General features: G+C 34.4%; 1 protein-coding gene across 2 annotated transcripts in view; it reads right to left on the bottom strand.

The window, feature by feature from the left end:
• The window catches only part of PAG1 (phosphoprotein membrane anchor with glycosphingolipid microdomains 1), a 220,375-nt gene that overhangs the window by 32,008 nt on the left and 166,117 nt on the right, over positions 1–22,250 (bottom strand). For both annotated transcript variants that reach the window (XM_074278960.1, XM_074278959.1), the window contains one exon: positions 894–1,103. In XM_074278960.1, the coding sequence (XP_074135061.1) occupies positions 894–1,018 (125 nt within the window). In that variant the 5' untranslated portion in view covers positions 1,019–1,103. The remainder of the gene's footprint in view (positions 1–893; positions 1,104–22,250) is intronic.

The raw sequence follows: 22,250 nt of genomic DNA on the forward strand, positions 1-22,250 counted from the left end.
GGCGGTCTTTGAGAAGCAGAATTACCACACACAATCTGTAAGGGAAGAGTGACACCTAATGGGAGGCAAAATTATTACAAAAAACAAACTTCCGAACAGGAAAACATGCCCTCAAGCTTCTTCTACTCCAGACATACTTTTAAGAAGTCTGTTTTTAGTCCCAGAGGGCTAATAGTCAATACTTGGGGATGCCTTTTACTACATAGATTCTGCCAAAGATTGAGCAAAACAAGATTTCCACCTCCCTACTTCCCAACACAAATTTTAAGTCAGTAAATCTCATTCTAGAGAGGCTGTATGCAGAATGGCTGATGGTATCAGCGACATAAAATTTCTCATTAACATAACTGTTGTCTACACTGAAGTGAGGATGTCTTTCTTTTCATTAAAAAAATTCTCGTTCTGAAACCTATTCACTAACTTAGGTTCTGGTTTTCTATAAATAATCTTCTGTCTTTAAGGCAACTGTTCTGACAATATTAATGCTTCTCTAATAAGCAGAAGTTCAAAAGTCAAAAAACAGTTAACACCAAATTCTACAATGAACTATGACTCTGAAAGTTGTCACTTTCATTCACACAATATCCAGATTTCAAAATATCAACACTCACGTGAAGATAAGATATCTTCACAAGTATCAGGTTAAATGAATAGCCAAATAATTGCATTCAGAAAATCCTCAAACACACAGATGTGTGAACTGTTGTCAAAGTGTTAAAACAATGGCTTAATCTTCATTGAAACAGAAAATGGGCTCATCATCATTGTAGCTGAAAGCAAATGGGATTAATTTTAATACACAGGAGCCTCTGCTGTCTGAGTTGTATAGCAATAGCTAAAACAAACAATGATATGTTTAAGTTTCAGCAAAATTTTGCTCATCTAAGTTTTACCTTTCACAACTGGAGCACAGAAATATGAGGAAGGTAATAAGCAGGAAAGTTGCAACAGCTGCCAAACTCCCCCAGATGATGATGTGCACCTGTCCACTATGCAGAAAGCTACCTTCAGGTCCCATGATGTTCTCAGGAACTGGTACCAGTAGGGTTGAGTAATTAGTCTTCCAAACATTCAGACATCAGCAGCAGAAATGATAGATCTTTCTGGAATGAGAAGTTTTTTGGGGGAAATCTGACATTAAATTTAGCTCCAGAATCCACCAATTACAGTCCATGTTTGGTTAAGACACCCTAGAGAATAATCTACTTTGGGGAATAGAAAGTAGTAACTTCTGTGTTGACTACAGAATAATATTTTACTTAAAAGTGAATATTAACAGAAAACTAATTCCTTAAGTCTGCTATAAAAATTAATATTAGTGAGTCAAAAGTTTTATTCATGATAAAAAAGGAAACATTCAATACAGCTTTTCCAATATGTACAATTTGCTGTCCCATAATTTCTCCCCAGTGAGCTTAACTTTCTTCTACTCCATTCCTCAAAATGATTACTGGGCATTAAATAAATGAATTTCTTTTTTTATGTTCTTAAATTTGCACAAATTTTTGTCTATATGAAGAAAGTATGTATCTCATCTATCAGAATATAATAATTTGGTACTAGAAGGAATATTAAAGAATAATTACTGTGTAAACTTTTAAGCAGTTTAAAAAAAAAAGGACTCCCTATTGTTAAGTCCACAAAAAGATCCTTATCTCTCTCATATGTCACATAAACTGCATTAAGCTAAGGAGAGGAGAAATACTCATCACTGGAGAAGTTTAATCTTCTATATGACAAAACACAATGGATGAAAAACAGATAGTGTCCAGATTATGATGTTCAGCAAAATTAACATCTCATTGATTTAATCCACCACTATTTAGAACTTAAGCATGAACTGTAGGCAACGAAGAACTGAGTAGGATAAGAAAAATCTACCGAATTATGTTTGGGAAATGGCACAAATGGATTATTGGGGAAATGGCCCCACAGAAGACACTATTCCATGTCCATTACTACAAAGTTCCATCTCTTTTGCATCAATATTCTCTTACCAATTCTTCAAAGGTGTGAATCATAGAACATCAAGATCTCAGAGGAATCAAACTAACAAGTTATCCAAAGGGCAGTAAAAAGATGTGTGATGGGCATAAGCTGGCTGCATGTAACCCATGACCAGAGAATGATGCTTGAGACCGAAAAGGCATAAAAGAAATCACTATGGATTTACTTGTAAGAATACTTTAACAACTGAGAGGACGGACTGGCTCTGGGACAGATGCAAGGTGGTGAGAGCTTACACCAGGATGGGGACAGGGTCCAAAGAAGAGGGCGGTATATAAGAGAGATATCAGAAAGATAAAATTGACACAAGTTGTCAACAGATTTCATATGGATTGGAGAGAATGAGATGTAACAGATGTCACTTAAGTTGTGAACTTGGGTGATTGGGAGCATGGTGATAATCCTCAACAACAATAGGGATAGCAAGAAGAGGACAGAGTTTTTTGGGGAAAATAATGAATTCAGTTCTGGACATGTTTCTGGAATATCCAGTCTGAGCTATCACAAAGTCAGCTGGAGATATGAGACAGAGTCAGGCAGGAGGGAGATTAGGACTGGATGAGTACATTGAGAATCATCAGCATAGAGATAATTGAATCTGTGTGAGCTGATGAACTCACCATGTGAAATAGCATTGAAGGACTGCAGAAGATGGGCAGGGACAGGGACACACTTAGTGAATATGATACAGAAGAAAATCCAACAAAGAATCTGAGAAGGAATAACCAGAGAGGTAAGAGGGGAACCAGAAAGGAGTAATGTCATAAAAACTTACAGAGAAGTGTGTCAAGGAGACGAGCATGAACAACTGTGTCATAGTCAAGAAGAATGAAGATTGAAAAAAAGCCATTAAATTCAACAGTTAAGAGATCATTTGTAACTTTGGAAAGGGCAGTTTCTGTTGAATAATAAGGTAAAAACCAGACTGTAGAATTAAGACAAAAGGAGATGAAGGCATCAGTTGTAGAAGGTTTTCTAAATGAGTTTGATCATAAAGGTGAGGAGAGATACAGGACTAGTTAAAATAGATGAATCAAGGATTTCCTCGAGCATATTTATGAGTAACAGAGAAGCATCCAGCAGCAAGGAGATAATGAAGATAAGTGAGAAGGTGGGAGTGAAGAGAGGGGACAGTCTGTTGGAGAAGATGGCTTAGAATTCAATTACTCATGCATGTAGATGGGCTTGCTTTGGCAAAAAGAATAGCCACTTCATTTTGTGAGACAGGACTGAAGGCAGAGATGATAAGAGAAAGCATCTGGCTAATGTGAGATGAAAGAAAAAGAACTTAGTGAAAATGAAATAAAATTGTCAGCTGAAAAGATAACGGAAGGGGGAGTTATGGAATGTTTGGTTTGGGATAGAGACATGTGAAATAGCCACTGTGTTGATGGGGATACTGAGTTAATTAGGAAGGTATAAACAGATCCCCTTGCTGCAATGAAGATCCAGTCGAGATTACATAACAAATTTGTGGTGGATCCAGTTAACATCATTTTCTGATTTTCTCCAGCTTCATTCAGCAACATGTGTAGCAAAAAATAATGAATTGTGGGAATTGGCCAGGATTGAAGCTTGATGGAGAAAGATTGGTAACAGAAAATGGTGACGAGATTCAAGAGAAAAATAAAGCTGAACTGATTCATCAATGGGTCAAGACAAGAAAAGGACAAAAGTGTAGTCAGTGCACAAGGGGGCGGGGAGGTGTGGAAGGTGTAGCCTTGGGAAAGAACTGTGAGTGGAAGAATTGGAGAACATGGGACAAAGAACAGGGTTTGGGATTGTAAGGCAGAAGAAAAGGTGAAATAATGAGAGATTTTGATCAGATAAGGGAACTTAAGTTCATAAACTTAGAACTAGTCTATTTATAGGTGACAGTATGTTCAAGGGCATCCGTGGGTATCTTAGTTGTAGTGGAAGAGTAGGTTACATGAAATGAGTAAGTTTAGGGTGCTTAAGGGAATATCAATATATATATATTGAAGTCTCCTTGTATAAAGTTGGGGAGGAGGAAAGTCTTTGAGCCATGCATTCAACTCACTAAAATAAGGTGTCCTAAAGATTTGAAAGCATTTTTTTTGGAGGGGGGTTAAAAGGGTCATATGGATTGAGAGAATTTTAGAGGACAGATTACTGAGTGAGTAACGGTGCTAGAAGATGAGGCTGGAAGAGGTGATAGGGTGCAAAGAGAATTCCGACTTCTCCATCTCCCCCAATGAGTGGGGAGGAATGAGTAACAATACAACCAACCAGTACCAGAAAGTTTGATCAGGGAGTTTGCCATGAGGAGGGCACCAGACTCAAAGCCAGAAGATGAAAGAAACAGGAAAAGAAAAAGTTTAAGATGAAAGCAAGTTTGTTGCCCATGGAGCAAGCATTTCAGAGAGTCCAGTGGGATAGTCAGTGAGAGGTTATACTAAGGATAGTAATAAGGGCGTGGAAGATGGAGAGTGAGGTTTGAATAATGACAGCTGTGGGTTCAGAATCACTGGAACTGGGAGGATATGATTCGTAGCAGTTTGCTAATCATTTTACAAATGAGTTAGGATAGGCTATCAACATCACTGAGACAGGGTAGAATCTTGTCTTAGGCAGCTTAGGACAGGGAGCTAGTGGGTGGAACTGATGCAAAGATACTTCTCTTCTTTCCACACAGCCATGCCAGTCTAGGAAATAGGGGTGGGAGTAGGTTAGCATAAAGTCTCTCTGTCCACTGCAGGTAAGGGTGGGGAAGATCCTTTGCAAGAAGGAAGAGGCTAGCCTATGAAACGGGAATGAAAGGGAATATCAGTTTGATCCTCTATGCCCATGAAGAGGTTAGCCTAAGAGACAAGCACATGATAGAAAGGCATCTTCTTAAAATATATTAATTTTCCCCTGAGGCAATTGGGGTTAAGTGATATGCCAAAGGTCACACAGCTAAGGAAGTGCTAAGTGTCTGAGACCAGATTTGAACTCGGTCCTCCTGACTTCAGGGCTGGTGCTCTATCCACTGCGCCACCTAGCTGTCCCTAAAATACATTAATTTGGCACAAGTCATAAATTGAAACTCATTTTTAACTCACAAAATATCTCTGATATGAAACTACAAATTCACATGTACAAATATCTAAATTTTTTGTTCAGTTACTTTTCAATAATAATGTACTCTTCATGACCCTATTTGGGGTTTTCTTGGCAAAAATACTGGAGTGGTTTGCCATGACCTTTTCCAATTTATTTTACAGATGAGAAAACTGAGGCAAATTGGGATGATTTGTTCAGGGTGGTAAGTGAGGCCAGATTTGAACTAAGGAAGAGGATTCTTCCCGAGTCCAGGTTGGGTGCTCTATACACTATACCACTTACTTACCCCCAGTATCTTAATAATTATGGGCATTTTAAAAGACCAAACTAACAAACAAAAAAAACCCTGAACATTCTCTGATTATTATACCATGTGAACACTTGATTTAGAAATATTTGGGTCGCTCATTCTATGACACATGACTTTTAAATAGTATTAGAACTTAATTATAATAGTTTTAGGATAAGGATAACCTCATTATGAAAATTTTGCTTCAGAATGGCAGCCACAATTTGCAGAAATCAATTGAATGGCTGAATGAAGGTAAATCTCACCTCAATCTATTCATCCCTAATTGTTAATATTATGTAGTCACCTGAAATGCTTATAGCAGAACATTAAACTGGAAGAAAACACATTTTCCTACCAAGAGATTTTAATTAGGTTCAATTTTTCTAGATTAAACACTATCACTTATATTTGAATACTTGGGGCTAAAGACCCCCAAAAAACACTTCCCCAAACCCCTTAAATATTACTTTTTAATCTGTAAAGAGGATTTGAGAAAATAACAATAGATGAGGCAGTTCAGTTTTTCTAATCAGATCTTTGAATCAACATTACTATCTTCTTTAAGAGCCTATAAAAGATATAATTGAACAATCTTCTCTGCTAAAACCGAGCTCAATTCTACATGATTATGTTTTGTGTTAATATAACACACTTCCCCTCTTACTTCCTAGGAATGAAGAATAGGATCTTCTCTCACTGTTATGCTGTACCAATCAGTGGTGGGTGTGTGTGTGTGTGTGTGTGTGTGTGTGTGTGTAAATTCACATTTATGTGTATTTGCATATATATCTACAGATATATGCAAACATCACTCCACTATAACTTTTATTATTCTGCTAGAGGGATTAATTATCTTTCACCTTGGAAACAGGATAAAATAAGAATTCACAACAGTTTGAATGAATGAATGAACTTATAGCCTGTCAGCTGGAAGAGTCCTATGTAACTGGAGCCTATGTTCAAGCCTATGTTTTAGGTACAATGTTTGCACTAAAGCCCTGACAGCTTTATTGTGAAAAGAAGAGCTTTGTAAACAAAAGTATATAAATATGAATTGTGTAATGTGTAGGAAATCAAGTGAAATTATGAGTTGATGGAAAAACTGGAAAGCAATAATCAGAAACAAGGGACTACAAAATACTTAGGAAAGAAGCCCTTAACTGTTTGATTTATTGGAATAATCCCAGAGGAAAATTTTGGACTTCTAACTGTTCTGGGATGTAGGTACTCTGCTGACTGTTTGAATGAATGTTTCATCTGCATCACTATCAGACATTAGGAGCTATTAGTATTAATGAAGTTACCAAGCAACATGATAGTTTTGGAATCAAATTAAATATCTATTTAGAATCTAATTCTGGAGTGTTTCAGCAGAGTGGAGTGCCCAAGACAGGGTTCTCAGGGTTATATAACTCTTATTGAGAAGCTTCTTTTGTCAAAATGAACAAAATTAATTGATCCATTCACTAATATTTATTAAAGGCATACTATATCCACACCCATACCCACTCCCATCCCTCCACAGATACCTCCATATACTCCCCCACCCCAAGTTCTATTCTAACCTTTAGGGATACAAATACAAAAAACTCATACAATCCCTACTCTCAAGGAGTTCTTCTAATTCTAACTTAATTCCTAGTAGTAATATAAAAATTAGAAAGATATGTATTTGGGGTAAATATACGCTCCTTGAAGGCAAAAACTATTTTATTTTTTAATTTTGAATCACAGGTTTTGAATCACAGGCCCTGGCACCTACTGAGTGTTTAATTAAAAAACTTTTTTTTTTTTGTTGGATTGAATTGAAAGAGAAAATAAAAGATAATAAAAATTGAAACTATGTGCCTTTTGGAAATGCCAAGGACATACTCACCATAGAACAGGTTTAATAATACCTAAGGAGTATAGTTCTTAAATACTCTGGCCTGGTGAGTTGGATATTTTGGAAGATCTAATTCTATTCAGATTATTACAAACACACAGAGAAATTCATGAGGATCATTAGCTTCATATACTTTGACTTTTTAATATTCAATAAAAACTATTTGATTGAAACAATAATACTTTAAAGTCTTAATTTCTTCTATTTTTATTGTCATTAAAAAGAAAAAAATATTTGCTTTTACCAGTACTGGAAGCTCTTGGGGAGGCATATTTCCTACACATTACACAATTCATATTTATATACTTTTGTTTACAAAGCTCTTCTTTTCACAATAAAGCTGTCAGGGCTTTAGTGCAAACATTGTACCTAAAACATAGGCTTGAACATAGGCTCCAGTTACATAGGACTCTTCCAGCTGACAGGCTATAAGTTCATTCATTCATTCAAACTGTTGTGAATTCTTATTTTATCCTGTTTCCAAGGTGAAAGATAATTATTATAAGATGCTTTCTTAAGTATCTTGATCAATCAGTCAATCAACCAGTATGTGTAAAGTGCTTCTTGTGTTAGGCAGCATAGACTAAAGTTTTGTTTTGTTTTTTAAACTGTATCTTTCAAATTAATGTCCTGCTTTAAAAAAAATGAATTCTCACCAAAAAAAACACAAAAAAACAAACAAAAAAAAAGGAATAAATTTCATTTTTTTTCCTTGACAGGCTGGGAATAGTAATATTCTTAGAGCTGTTTTTCCTGGCTCAAATAGGTAATATGACTCCCACTCATGAGAAGAAACATTGTTGAATCTTACTGTATTTCTAATCTTTCAAGGTCACCTCTGATAAAGAGACTTCCAGGGTTTTCACTCCCAACCCTGGAAGAAATTGGTTTTTTTCCCCTTTTCAAATTGTCCTAGAACACTTTGTCATGATCTTTTTTGGTCCTATAACTTATTCCACTTTGCATCACATTTGTATACTTGTACTGTCCAATTAATGACTATCATTTATATAACTTTAAGTTTGATTTCATATACTTGCTAGTTGTGTGAGCCTGAACAAGTCTAAAATGAGAATAATAATATCTATCTCCTACAGTTGTTGTAAGGATCAAATGAGATATATCTGTAAAAATATTTAGAACAGTGCCTGGCATATTATAGGGATTTTAATAAATGCTTATTCACTCTCCCCATCTTGACACATATTATACACAACCAATCTGTGAGCTGGATGGCATTATTATACCTATTTGATAGATAAAGAAGCTGAAGTTGAAAGTTTAATTGACTTATTCCAGGGCCACAGAGATAGCATAATTTGAATTCAGATCTTCCTGACTCCACTGACTTTATCCACTGAGACAACTAGATGTAATTAGACTGCAAATTCTTTAAGGCAGGAGATCTATCTTTAAATACTTATAGTTCTAGCAATTAGCATTGTAAAAGTAGTGGAGAAGGCAATTAATATGTGTCTGCTGGGTTGAAACCAATCTGTGATGATTTTGAAAGCAATTTAATATTTTTGAAAATATGCTGTACTTTGAGGAGGATCTAGATTTAATCCTGTCTCTTTATTTCATTTCTCTGCACCTCATAATTTCCTCTGTCCTACAAAGAGGGGGGGAGAACTTAATGACCCTTAAGGTTAACGACCCAAGTGATCCTAAATTTGACAGAGCCTTATGATGTTTAACATAGCACTTTGAATCTCTCTTGTATACTCTTCTAAGGAATTTTTAACCGATAGGGTAGATTTTAGGAGATCTATCAACTTGGATGGGGAAAAATAAATTATCTCCAAATGAAGTTGTCATTGCCCATAAACCATTATTCTGACAAGTAACTTTTGGGCTTTCCCAGACTCTCAAAGCCATCTATGACACAAATGGAGATAAGAATCCCTATGTCTAAAGTCTCCAAAAATCATAAATCAGCATTATAATTGTGGGATTGGCTATAAAGATGAGCTGACTGTTACAAACACACAGAGAAATTCATGAGGATCATTAGCTTCATATACTTTGACTTTTTAATATTCAATAAAAACTATTTGATTGAAACAATAATACTTTAAAGTCTTAATTTCTTCTATTTTTATTGTCATTAAAAAGAAAAAAATATTTGCTTTTACCAGTACTGGAAGCTCTTGGGGAGGCATTTTTCCTAGGAATGATGAACAATACCTTCTCTGTAAATTATACTCTGAAAGACTGGCTTGGTGCATTGAGGTTAAGTAATTTACCCAGAGTCACATAGCCTATAGAAGCAAGATTTAACCCAGGCCTTCTTGATTCTGGGGATAGTTCTCTATTCAAAATCCCATGCTACTTCCCTACAATTCAACCATATGTAAAAAAAAAAATAAATAAATATATATATATATATATATATATGTATATATATGTATATATACACACACATATATATGTAAATGTAAATGCCACATATATATGTGTGATTTGGAATATTTCTTTTAATATAATATCCCCACTTTTGTAAATGTATAAATGAACTATGTAGCAGTTATGAATACAATAAAAGCTTGATCTCTTTTGGAGTAATATCTGTAAAGAAAAGAAAGAAAGCATATCACTTTCTCATTCTTTATAAATGAATTAATTCAAAAGCATTTAGTAAATGCTTACTATTTGCAAAAATCTCTAAGCCATATTTCTATGTTTAAAGACATGTAGGAAGTTTTAACTTGAATATTTGCATGTCAGATAATGGAAAGGTTCCATATTTTTTAGGGTATAGAAACAAAGCAAATACTTATGTACCTTCTTTCCTATTATTTCCAGTAATAAAATCTTATTCATTTATGGCATTTGGGCCATTTTTCAGCACTAAAAACTTTCTTTTTCTGGATCTTCAATGGTTGTGGCTGCTGAGTTGGAAATTGTAGCACCTATAGAGGCAGTTGTCAGGTCATATGGTGACAAGGATGGCTTACCTGAATCATGGTGGGGGTGAGGAGCTAGGCTGGAAACAGGGCCAATGGTCTAACAAAGGGAGCATTGCTATTGTCAAAATTTGGGGGCTCAAATGCTTGAGTAGTCTACATTGGGGACTGAGGGAAGGATAGGAAAAGATCACATGATTGGGAATCAGAGAACCTGAAGAAGTCAAATCTCACCTGTGATAAAAAAAAAAAAAATGTCAGTGTTCTTATCTATAAAATAATAGACTTGGATTAACTGATTTCTAAGGTCTTTAAAAAAATAAACTTGAATGTCTATTGCCATAGTAATAGAATCCATGTTAAATATCAAGAATAGATCAGTAATATTGGTAATAGCACCTACTGTAATGCACTTATCTTCCTTTTGTTTCCTTAAGACTCAGCTTAAGTAGCACCTTATTGTTTAAAAACTTAATTGTATTTTTGATGAACAAAAATAATTTTTCCTCTTTCTCATTCCCCCATTAAAAAAAGAAAAACAAAACTCTTCCAACAATAAAAGAATAAAACAAATTCCTGCATTACTATGTTTGAAAAATAGATATTTCACTCTATACCGAAAGTCTACCATGATATTATGCTTAATCATCAGACCTCTACAATCCTTATTAATTGGTTCTTCAATCTTTCAAAATTCAACCACTATTTTCTTTATAAAATCTTTAAATAAGTAGAACCAAGAGAACATCATGCACAGCAACAAGATTATGACATAATCTACTCTGATAGACGTGGCTCTTTTCAAAAATGAGAGGATTCAGGTCAGTTCTAATGGTTTTGTGATGGAGAGAGCCATCTGCATCCAGAAGGAGGACTGTGGGGACTGAGTGCAGATCACAACATAGTATTTTCACCTTTTTTGTTGTTGTCTGCTTGCTTTTTTTCCCTCTCATTTTTTTTCCTCTTTGATTTGATTTTTCTTGTGCAGCATGATAAATGTGGAAATATGTATAGAAAAATTACACATTTGACATACATTAAATTACTTGTTGTCTAGGGGAGGGGATGGGGAAAGGAGGGTGAAAAATTTGGAACACAAGGTTTTGCAAGGGTAGATGTTGAAAACTATATTTGCATATCTTTTGAAAATAAAAAGCTGTTATTAAAAAAAGTCTTTAGATATCTTCTAAATGCTAATGTTCTACTCAACTTTTTTTTTTATTTAACTACTTTGCACTTATTTATAATTTATTCTGTATATATATAGTCTATATTTTACATGTTCATATTGTCTCCCTTAATAGAAAGTGAGCTCTTTGAAGGAAGAGCTTTTTCTTTTCTTTTCTTTTTTTTTTTTGTCTTTATATTCACTTATCTTAGGCCCTTAGTAAATGTTCACTGATTGATTACTTCCCTAGGAAACTTTTCTGGTTAGAGTAAACATCCATTTGAGTAATTTAGGCAGTGGACTGGAATTGTAGACAGGAGATTCCTTCCATCTATTTCATGATCCTAACCAAAAGAGAATTCAAACAAGAGATTATCTATGGGTATTCTAATCTAAAATGGGAATGTACCAATGTTGACCACATGGTGTCAGCATAAGCCCACTTTCCTCTACTCCAAATCCGCCAGCCAGATAATGAGATATGTTCTTATCCCTTGTAGCTGGCATTTTAATTTCCTTCATTAATTTAAACTATCAGCAATCAAGATTCAAGAGAAGGGGGAGAAAAAACAACGAAGGAAAACTTTGAAAGAACAGGTCAGTGACTTTGTTTTCCAGTGATGTACACTATAATTACTATTCAGCCCATTTCTGCAAAGCAAACTAAATAGAAGCTTATAGCTAGACACAAGCACCTTAACCCTTCTGAATCAGAAGGGTTGAGAACAGCCATCCCTCCCTCATGACAGCTGATTCTACTTTTAATTGAAGAGGAATCACCATCCCATAATGATGGAACCAGGGAAGCAGCAGGTGTAGTCACTGGCTTGGCGGACCTAAAGTTGATGGCATGTTTCTCCACTCTTGAGACCATTTACAAGGGGTGGGAAATTTGCATTAATTTCTCAATCCATTTACTACAAAAAAAAGTGTGATAGCCTCAGAAATAGACCAACTTCTCATCAGTTCCTTGGTGTGATAGTAATTTTATGGCCTGGGGTGCCTTTTAGGAGTGTTCAGGATTCTTTTCAGCTTTTTAGAGTAAGTGAAAGGAAATCATCTCCAACTACTGAACATCTTTAATTGATGACTAGAACTTTAACTGATTTGTTAGTAGTTTTAGCACCAGAGAAGAAATCCTCACACCTCCCACACTTGACAGCATTAGAGGAAATTTTTGGTTTTGATTTCCCCAGCCAAATAGTAGCAGAAATGGATATAATCTTGCAAGGCTTATAAAGCACTTCACATGTATTATCTCATTTGGTCCTCAAAAACCTGATGGACTTACAAGTATAGTATCTGGGAATCTCACAGATTCTAGAGATTCTACAGAGGCACACTGAAGTTAAATAATTTGCTTATGATCACATGAGGTAAGAGGAAGAGGCAGGATTTAAACCCCAACTCTGCTTGCAATTTCATTGCTCTTCACTCTATACAAGCTGCCACTTCTTAAATTTAAAACCATGATACAAATTAATAATTTGTAATTGCTTAAAGGATAATCCAGCACATTGCCAAGATAGAAGGATTAATGTTTACCATTACAAAGTAAGCCTAAAGTTCAGTTTTGTTGCCTATTTAGAAATAATAGTTTATTATCAAGATGAATCCCACATCTGGAACAGGAAAGGGTCTAAAAAGATAATGGACACTAAGATGAAATACTATTGATAGGATTCAATTTTAATAGCTATTGAAATAACTAGACACTTTCTCTCTAGAGATGGAGTGTGCATAGTAAATAAAGAGCAAGCTTCATAGTCAGGAAGAGCTGGCTATGTGACTCCGGGCAAGTCATTTATCCCTACATGCTAAGCACAAGACTATAACTTGCAGAGAAAGTGCCATACTTTATTGGAGGAGGGAATTAATTTCTTCATACTGGAGTTCCTTATACTAATAAAATCGTTGGTCTAGTCCTCCTTATCCCTTATTACTGTAAAAATAGTTTAATATTTTTCTCTCGGAATGATTTTACTTTAATGAAGATGAGAAAAAGGATCTGGAAAGCACCATGACAAGGAGGATAAAATGAGAGGGAATTCAAAAGCATGATTTACTGTGAGGAGAGAAGGAAAGAGCCATGGAGTGAGTAGCAAGCCATTAATCCTCAGCTCAGTCTGTCAGAGTAACCTGATTACATTTTGTACCATCCCAAACCTATTGATCTACTGTAGGAAAATAGGAAAGTAGATTCTTTTTGTTGTCTTTCTTAAAGTTATTTCTAAACCACATCAGAGAAAAAGATTAAATTCTCTTCTTTTAGTTTATTGCTTTTAAATAAGTAAATTACAAATACATGGGATCTATTTGTCATTTTGGTTTTTGTCTGTTTTAAAAATTAAAGGCAAGCAGCCTAGGTATTAAAGTTGCCTTATTTAGTATTGTTAATAAATTTCTTTTCATCCTTGACTTGACAGTGGCAAATATTTTTCACAAGAATACAACTGTTTGGTGACATTTTATGTCCTGCTTGATATTTATAATCATAGGATCACTGAAAAAAGTTATCTTCTTTGTTAATCATTTATGGGATCTTACATAATTTTGGTATCTACATGGGAGACACCTTGTTAGAACAGTGTTTTTAAAGGTAGTGTTTTACTACTCCAAATCAAATACTCAAAAAATAATCAACAAGCAAACATGAGAAGCTCTCTCTCTCTCTCTCTCTCTCTCTCTCTCTCTCTCTCTCTCTCTCTCTCTCTCTCTCTCTCTCTCTCTCTCTCTCTCTCTCCTCCCTCTCTTCCTCTCCCTCTCCCTCTCTCCCTTTCCCCTATTAACCCTACCCCCCCCACATTGTGTGATGCTAAAGATGTGATCTACTATGGCAACCTGCTTGTAAAAACCTGCCTGTTTTCTACTAATATCAATGTACCTGATGAATCAATTTTATATTGGTAGTGAGAGGACTGATGCTCTCTTGGTGAGCTTTTTTCACCATTGAGTAAGGTTTGAGTTTTTTAAATGCCTTTGGTATCTTCCTTTCCTCAGTAAGTCTAATAAATTGATTCTTCAGTTCCTTCAAAATTTTATCACCTCTAGCATGACTCTCCTTTCTGTATATGACATGTGTTTCCTAAAGGTGTCTGCCGTTGTCATGGAGATCTATAAGAGAATCGAAATTGAAGAGGGATTCCCTATACGTAGCAAATTGCTCCAGATGCTTCTGTGTTCCAGTGAATCTGTGGTGGTTGAATTAAGCTTTGGAAACCTACAGATTCTCATAAAAGCGAACTATAGAAATTTAAAAGAATTTGGATTAACCACACAATAACAATCATGTGGACAAATAATGTTTGCTGACTTGATTATGACATGCAGTTAAATAGACTTATAGAGCTCATTTGTGTATGTGTCTATATGCTTATTATGTGTGTGTATGTATGAATATCTTTGACCAACTGTACAAAAGAATGAAATAGATCCAGAATGAAAAAGAAGGAAGATAATGAGCTAAATCACTTTTGAGAAATTGCAAAGTTCCTTTAATGGCCTCAAACGTCTTGGAAACAAAAGTCCATCTTATCATCAACAATATTCTAATAGTATTATGGTAGTTAAATTATGACATAGTATAATAGCCAAAAAATTGAAAATGAGTGTCACCTAAGAGCTCAACACGGTGTCTGGAACACAATATGTGTTTAATAAACATTTACAGAATTATTCACCCAGAGAGCAATGAAGCGGGATGTAATGAATATGAGCTGGTAATGAAACATAACAATGAAGGACTTTTAAAGAATAATCAGAGTAAAGAATATCATTAATGGAACTTATGCAGAAAAAAGAATAGCCGGGAAGACCTAGATTCAAATCTAGTCTCAAACACTTACTAGTCTCAGTTTCCTCACCTGTAAATGGAGGAGAAGGAAATGGCAAACCACTTCAGTATCTTTGCCAAGAAAACCCCAAATGGAATCCCAAAGACTAGGACACAATTGAAATGATTAAACAATAACATTTATTTAATCTCAATTTATGAAACCATTGTAATCTGAGGTTAAGTGATTTGCCCCCATTCATATAAGTAATAAGCAGCAGGTCTGGTATTCAAATCCAGGGCCTCTGACTTCAAATGCTCTTTCTAATGTTTTACAGTCTAATTTGCAAACTAGGCATGCTGCTCTATATGTACCGTGGTGAAAATGGGTGAAATCCACAGTACCCATTGATATCAAGATGATGTTTAGTCTGTCTGGGTCAAGAGCAGAAAGGTGAGATCATGTTATAGGTACAGCTGTCTTTGGGGAATTTTCAAGTAGCCATAATACCTTAATCCTAATATTAACTATCTGCCTTAGCAAACAGATGAGGTATACATCTTGGTATCTTCTGTTGCCAGAAAAGAAGGCTGAAAGAAGAATGCTTAGTTCATTCTGGCCATCCAACCATAAATAACACCACTGTACATTTATAACAACACATTAATAATGTACTAGTCTACCACATGCTTTGTTTCAAACGTATTAAGAATGCTTTACAGGCACCATCACAACCTCCATACTATTCCTGTGAAATAGGTGGGTGGGTAAGTACAGGATAGTTTATTTAGACTAAATTTCTTTCAAATGGTACTACATATAACTACTACTCTAATCTCTTTGCTCTTGCTAGAGGAGAAACTGAGCCACAGGAAATTAAGCAGGTGATCATGTTGTTTTTTTCTTTTAATAGCCAATAAAAAAAATTAAATGCAGTGTGTAGGGTTGTTTTTTTTTTTCTCCTTGATAGCTCCAGAGATTTACTATTAGATTTTGATGCCTCCCAACCCCCATTCATTGGCTAGAAACAAAAAATTAAAAAACAAAAAACAAACAAACAAAACTTTATTTTATTGCTTTATTGAACAACAAACATTCTATTTATTGCCTGTCCTGTCATCTAGGCTTGGAAAAACACTTAAAATAACTTTAAAGAATCCCCAATCTGTTTTTGAGGAGGGAAAAGACACTTAATGAAAAGAAAATAAATAATTTTTTAAAAAATTACTCAATATAAATAATGGGGAAATATTAGCCAAAGATTTCTTAAATTTGTAGTAACAATCTTATGGTAAATAGGGAAGTGGAGAGAGATGTTAAATGACATAAGGAATTTTTTTGGGGGGGGTGGGAGTTGGACTAATAGGGTATCAATTTAAGCATATCTAAATCTAGTGCCCTAAAAGAATGAGGAATGCAAATTTTGTAAACAGAACAAATGTTGGCTTTGAAAATAGGTTTTGAATGTTTCTCTAATAATACATAATTAAGACTAGTCTCCCACTTTGGGACTCTTCCTCTAAGCAAATTTCAGTCTCAACTTCTTTCCTGAATAACCTTAATAAAATGGCTAACGTATTATTTCAGATAGACTCATATATTTACAAAAGGAAATAACTCAACAGCATTCTATACAATAATGGATACTGATCAGAGAGAAGCCTTCAAATCAACATGTGAGCAACAAATTTGTATTACAAGAAGAGGATTTTCTTAATTTAATGGAAAATCTGATGAAGACAAACTAATGAGATGTTTGTTAAGAACAGTGACCAGCCCTTTAACATTAGAGGGCAGTAACAGTAATCAATTCTGATAACCTTAAAAAAAAAAATCAATTGCATTCCTGGCAGTTGCATATTGGCTAGAGAGAAATTAAACCTAGCCTCTTTATTTCTCCATCAAACTGTAGACTATAAGGGGTGGGAAGGAAATTAGATATCATCTAATCCAATGCATGCCTGATCAAAAACAATATCTATTCCTGCTTGAAGCCTTCCAATTACTTGGAACTCAGTATTCCCTGAGGCAATCCATTCCATTTCTAGACAATTCTTATTGGTAGAGAATATTTTCTTGTATTGAATTGAAATCTGCCTCCCAATAACTTCTATCCACTGGTTTTACCAGGCAGAACAAGTCTAACCTTTTCCCAGAGTCCTGTGATGAGAGAAGAGGTGCAAACAGATTCCTGAAGCACATTTTCTCAATTATCTCTTAAAATGTACAGTGGTCTTATTTATGGGGAGATAGCCAGAACACACTAAATAATCTTCTTCCTTCTTTTCTGATGTCAGAAGACACTAAGATGTCTAACTTACCTGTCTGCTACGGCAGCTTGTTAATATTAGGATAAAGGGATGATTGTTGCTTTAAAAATCCCCAAAAGATAGCTGAACCTATGATATGATCTCGCCATTATGCTGTTGACCCAGACTAAACACCACCATGAATATTGTGAGTCTGTCCACTTTCACCACCATATGATATAGGGCAGCATGTCTAGTATGCAAATTAGACTGTAGTGCATTGTGAAGAACACTGAGATTGAAGTAAGAAAACCTGGATTTGAATCCCAGACCTGTTGTTTACTATCTATTTGAATTTGGGCAAATCATTTAACCTCAGATTACAATGCTTTCATGAGCTGAGAACAACCTAAACTAAATAAATGAATACTTGGATCCTTTTATGCATTTAAATAAACTTAAATGTACATAGTTACTAAGCAAATACAGGTGTTTGTTTTGACACTTAATGTTTTTTTTTAATTAAGAAAAACTATTATATTCTTAAACATTCTCATCTTTCTAGACTCTAGAGTATTTGAACATTTACAAAGTATTTTTCTCATTATTTTTTTGAGGAAGGTACTATAAGTACTGAATAGGCTGGAAGAATGAGCAAACAAACAAATTCCACCATAAAAAGCTATCATGGTGACTGAAGTTCAAAATACAAATTGAGAAGAAAGCCCCTACAAGCAAAGGTTCAAGGAAAAACACAGATGGTGATATAAGTTCAAGTAGAGATGAAGGAAGAGTTTTTTTTTTTTTAAGAATTAAAATGTTTTTACAAATGAAAGGAAAAATTGGAAAAGAAAATTGCAAAAGAAATGAAAGATATGAAAGAAAAAAATTAGAAAGGGAATTAATAGCTTGAAACAAGGAATATAAAAACTTTCCCCTGAAAATTATAATGTATTAAATAGAAGCTCTACAATAAAAATTACCAAATTGTAGTCAAAAGACTGGAAAAAAATTGAACATTCTTCACAATATAAATAGACTAAAGAGAAATAATTTATAAATTGCTGGACTACTGAAAGTCATGACAGAAAAAGTTAAGCCATCCATGTTTCAAGAAATCACAAAAGAAAATTGTCTACATATTTTACAACCAGAAGCCAAAATGGAATAAAGAATCCACTGGAAAGAAATTTCAAATAAATCTCAAAATGAAAATACCCAAAAACATCAATCAAAATCCAGAGTTTCCAGGTCATAGAAAAATACTGAAAGCTTTCAGAAAGAAAGAACTCAAATATTGAGGAGCCACCATTAGGATCACACATGATTTAGCAGTTATTGCTCTCAAGGAGTGGAGGGCATAAATATTCCAGAAAGTAAAGGATATAGGCTTACAACTAAGAATAATGTACCCAGCAAAACTAGGTATTAATTTTACAGGGGAAAAAAAAAAAGCTTAAATTAAATAGAGGATTTCCAAGCATTCTTGAAGAAATAAGCAGAGCTACAGAGAAACTTTGAAGTTCAAACAAAGGAGGCAAGGGAAACATTAATAAATAATCAAAAGGACTAAGCAAGGATTACCTTTACTTTCTGATATGGAGAGATGATACACATATCCTCTCTGAATGCTATTATCATCATCAGAAGTCAGAGAGGGAGTCTATTTAACCAGAAGATATGGGAGTGGTTCTGTTATATCTTGATGAACTTAAGAGAATGGAAAAAGAGAGCAAGAGGAGGGAAGAGAGAAAGAGAAGAGTTGGGGGAAATTACTTCACGTAATTAAGATGTAGCAAGTAAAAGCTGTATACAAATCACAAGGAAAGGGTGGCGGAGTAAATGATACCTGAATCTCAGTCTCATCTGAACTGATCAAAAGAGAAAAGAATACATTTCACTGAACATGGAAAGGGAAAGGGGAGAAGAGAAAATAGAAGAACTAAGAGGGGGAACAGATTGAGGAGGAGACTAGTCCTAAACAAAACAAAAGCTAAGATTGAATAAAAATATACGTAGTTTTTTGTTTTTGTTTGTTGTTGTTGTTGTTGTTGTTTTGTGGTGGCAAGCAATTGGATACTGGAGGAACTAGAGTTGGTGGTTATCAACTGGAAAATGGTTGACTAAATTATTTTATATAAATGTAATGGAATACTATCATACCATAAGAAATGATGAAGGATATTGTTTCAAAAAAAGCTGGGTAGAGTTGTATGAATTGATGCAGAGGGGAATGATCAGGATCAGGAGAATAACTTACTTATACAATGTTCCCATTTAATTCACTTGTCTTCCACTTCATTGATAAGAAAATTGAGACCCAGAGAGGGTAAATAAGTTTTTCAAAAGACGTGAATGAAAGAGAGCAGGAAATCTGAACAATTGGATATTGTTTACTAGACAATACCATATAAGGTGTTCTATTTATCCTTGAAGGGAAGAGTGATGAAGAAGAGGGACAGGGGAATTGGCAGAAGGATAAGAAACCCTATTTTGTACTTTTATAGTCTAAATTCTGACACCCAGGCACTTCTTTCCCTTTTATACATTTTTCTTATAAAACTAATTTTTCTTGTGGTGTTGTTACACTAACACACACACACACACACATACACACACACACACACACACACACACACACACACACACATATTTTCACAGAATAAATGAATGCCTTGAAGCCAGTATGCCTCATTACATATTTATGTTCAAGTTTACAATAATCATTTAATTATGTTGCTATAATTTATAGATCCCATATATGTAAATACTTGTACTACTCTTTTCTCTAGAGGAATTTCTGGAAACTTAAAATATAATATAATTGAAAACTAGAAAAAATATACCTCATGCTAGAGAAGCAATTTGGGTGAGATTTAGACTTTGAGTTCCCTTTCAAGTTTATAATTTTTGAAACTAATTATAGATGACAACCATAAAGAAGGCTAATTTCATTTGAAAACTCAGATTCTTTCAAACTCATGAAACATGATTAATACTCCTTGATGATTTCATAAGTTAAGGGAAGTTAGGTTTAGAATCCCAATTTTAGCCTTACTAATTATTCTCAATCTTTTTATATTTGATTCTATACCAATTTCATCACGTGTTTATATTAAATCCCTCCTACTGCTGATCCAGCATGAGATTATCTGTTTTTCTAGATTTCTATTATATTATATTAAAGTTTTGGGATTCTACTAAACTTTGACTATTAATATTAAACAAGTTTATAAATGACATTTAAAATGAGTTTCCTCAGCCATATATTCTTTGAACCAAATGAAAACCATTTCTATTTGAATCCCAAGAATCAAAAAATCTAAGTCAATTTTCCACTTTTTTGTTAAATATTACATTGCATTAAAAAGTCATTGTTCAAAATACCCTTCATTAGACTTAGATAAGATGTATGGCTGGATGCAAAAGCTAAATAGGTTTTATGTAAGAGCAATGTCCTTGGAATGATATTGTTTTAAGCGGAGTACTGTCCTGAATATGTCTAATGAATTCAAAGAATATTTTTCCATGTGCACATTGGAAATGGCTGTTGTTGCAAATTTTTCTTTTCAGCCACATTCACATAGTCTCAGACTTACCATAAGGGCTCAACCACTTTTGTTGTCAGAGACATCAAGATGATCACTCTCTGTCCCCAAATATAATTTCTACCTTTTTGATGTCAAGAATTTAAAGAATCTTAGAGATAACAAAAATCCTTCTCTTTTTGAATGTGAGTTAAGTGAGACACAGAATTTAAATGATTTGTTCATGTATTTAATCCATTGACAAGCATCTATTAAAGGTTATAGAATCTAAAACTCGAAAAGACATTAGAAGCCATCTGGTCCAACTCCCTTATTTTTACCAGATGAAGAAACTGAAGCTGAGGGCAGCTAAGTTACTAGTCTATATATGCAAGAGGCTCAATGCTAGATGCTGGGGATCCAAAAAAAGAAAAATAGAATCATCCTTACTCTCATGGAACTCACATTCTATCATTTTGGAATTTGAACTTGTTTCCTATCCCTGAGTCCTGTGCTCTCGCCACTAAAGAGCTGCCTCTCCTTGTATCTGACATGTTTATATTATACAAAATTAAAAATTAAACCAATAATTTGCTAAACTTAAAATTGTAGGCTCAGAGATTTATAGTTGGAAGTCATGTAGTCTAGCCTATTCACTTAATCCCCCCAGATGAGTGGATTGTTAGTTTGTTTGTTTTTAAGATTAATTGATCATTTACAGATTTTCCTAGGAAAAAAAAATCAGACATATACACAACTATCACTTCCTTCCTTCTATTCTTTTTTTTCTGAATCTGACCTTCTAATGCCATATAGCAATACTGGAAAAAATATACCAATAATATTATTTTGATTTTATATCAATCCATAAGCCATTTATTAAGTACATACATAATGTATCAGAAACTGATACTAGGCACTAGAGATATGCTACAAAGACAAAAAGCTAGCAGACTCTGCCTACAAGGAACTTATAGTATACTGTTGGAAGGATATATATAACAAGTATGAGTTAATGTACAGTCCATACAAAGTAAGATAGAGCAATCCTGAAGAGAAGAGAGTTCTAAAACTAGGGATGAGTAGGGAATCAGAAAGGCCAATAGGCCCCACAATAATGGGAGAAGCCATTTAACTTACTTTGAAGAAAGCAAAGAACTCTATTAGGCAAATGGGAAAAGGAAGTTATTTTCCAGGCGTTTGGGAGTCCTTATGCAAATACATGACATTGGAGACCTATTAGCCTGGTTAGATGGAAAAGGAGATTTCATGAAGAAGATTCATTTTTAAATGAATTAAAGTTGGAGATTTACAATTTGTAATAAGATAATATTATTCAAGACTTTTGAGGTAAAACTGTGTTTAATATTAAAGTTA

This window comes from Sminthopsis crassicaudata, chromosome 1 (genome assembly GCF_048593235.1).
Source record: "Sminthopsis crassicaudata isolate SCR6 chromosome 1, ASM4859323v1, whole genome shotgun sequence".
Taxonomy (NCBI): Eukaryota; Metazoa; Chordata; class Mammalia; order Dasyuromorphia; family Dasyuridae; genus Sminthopsis; species Sminthopsis crassicaudata.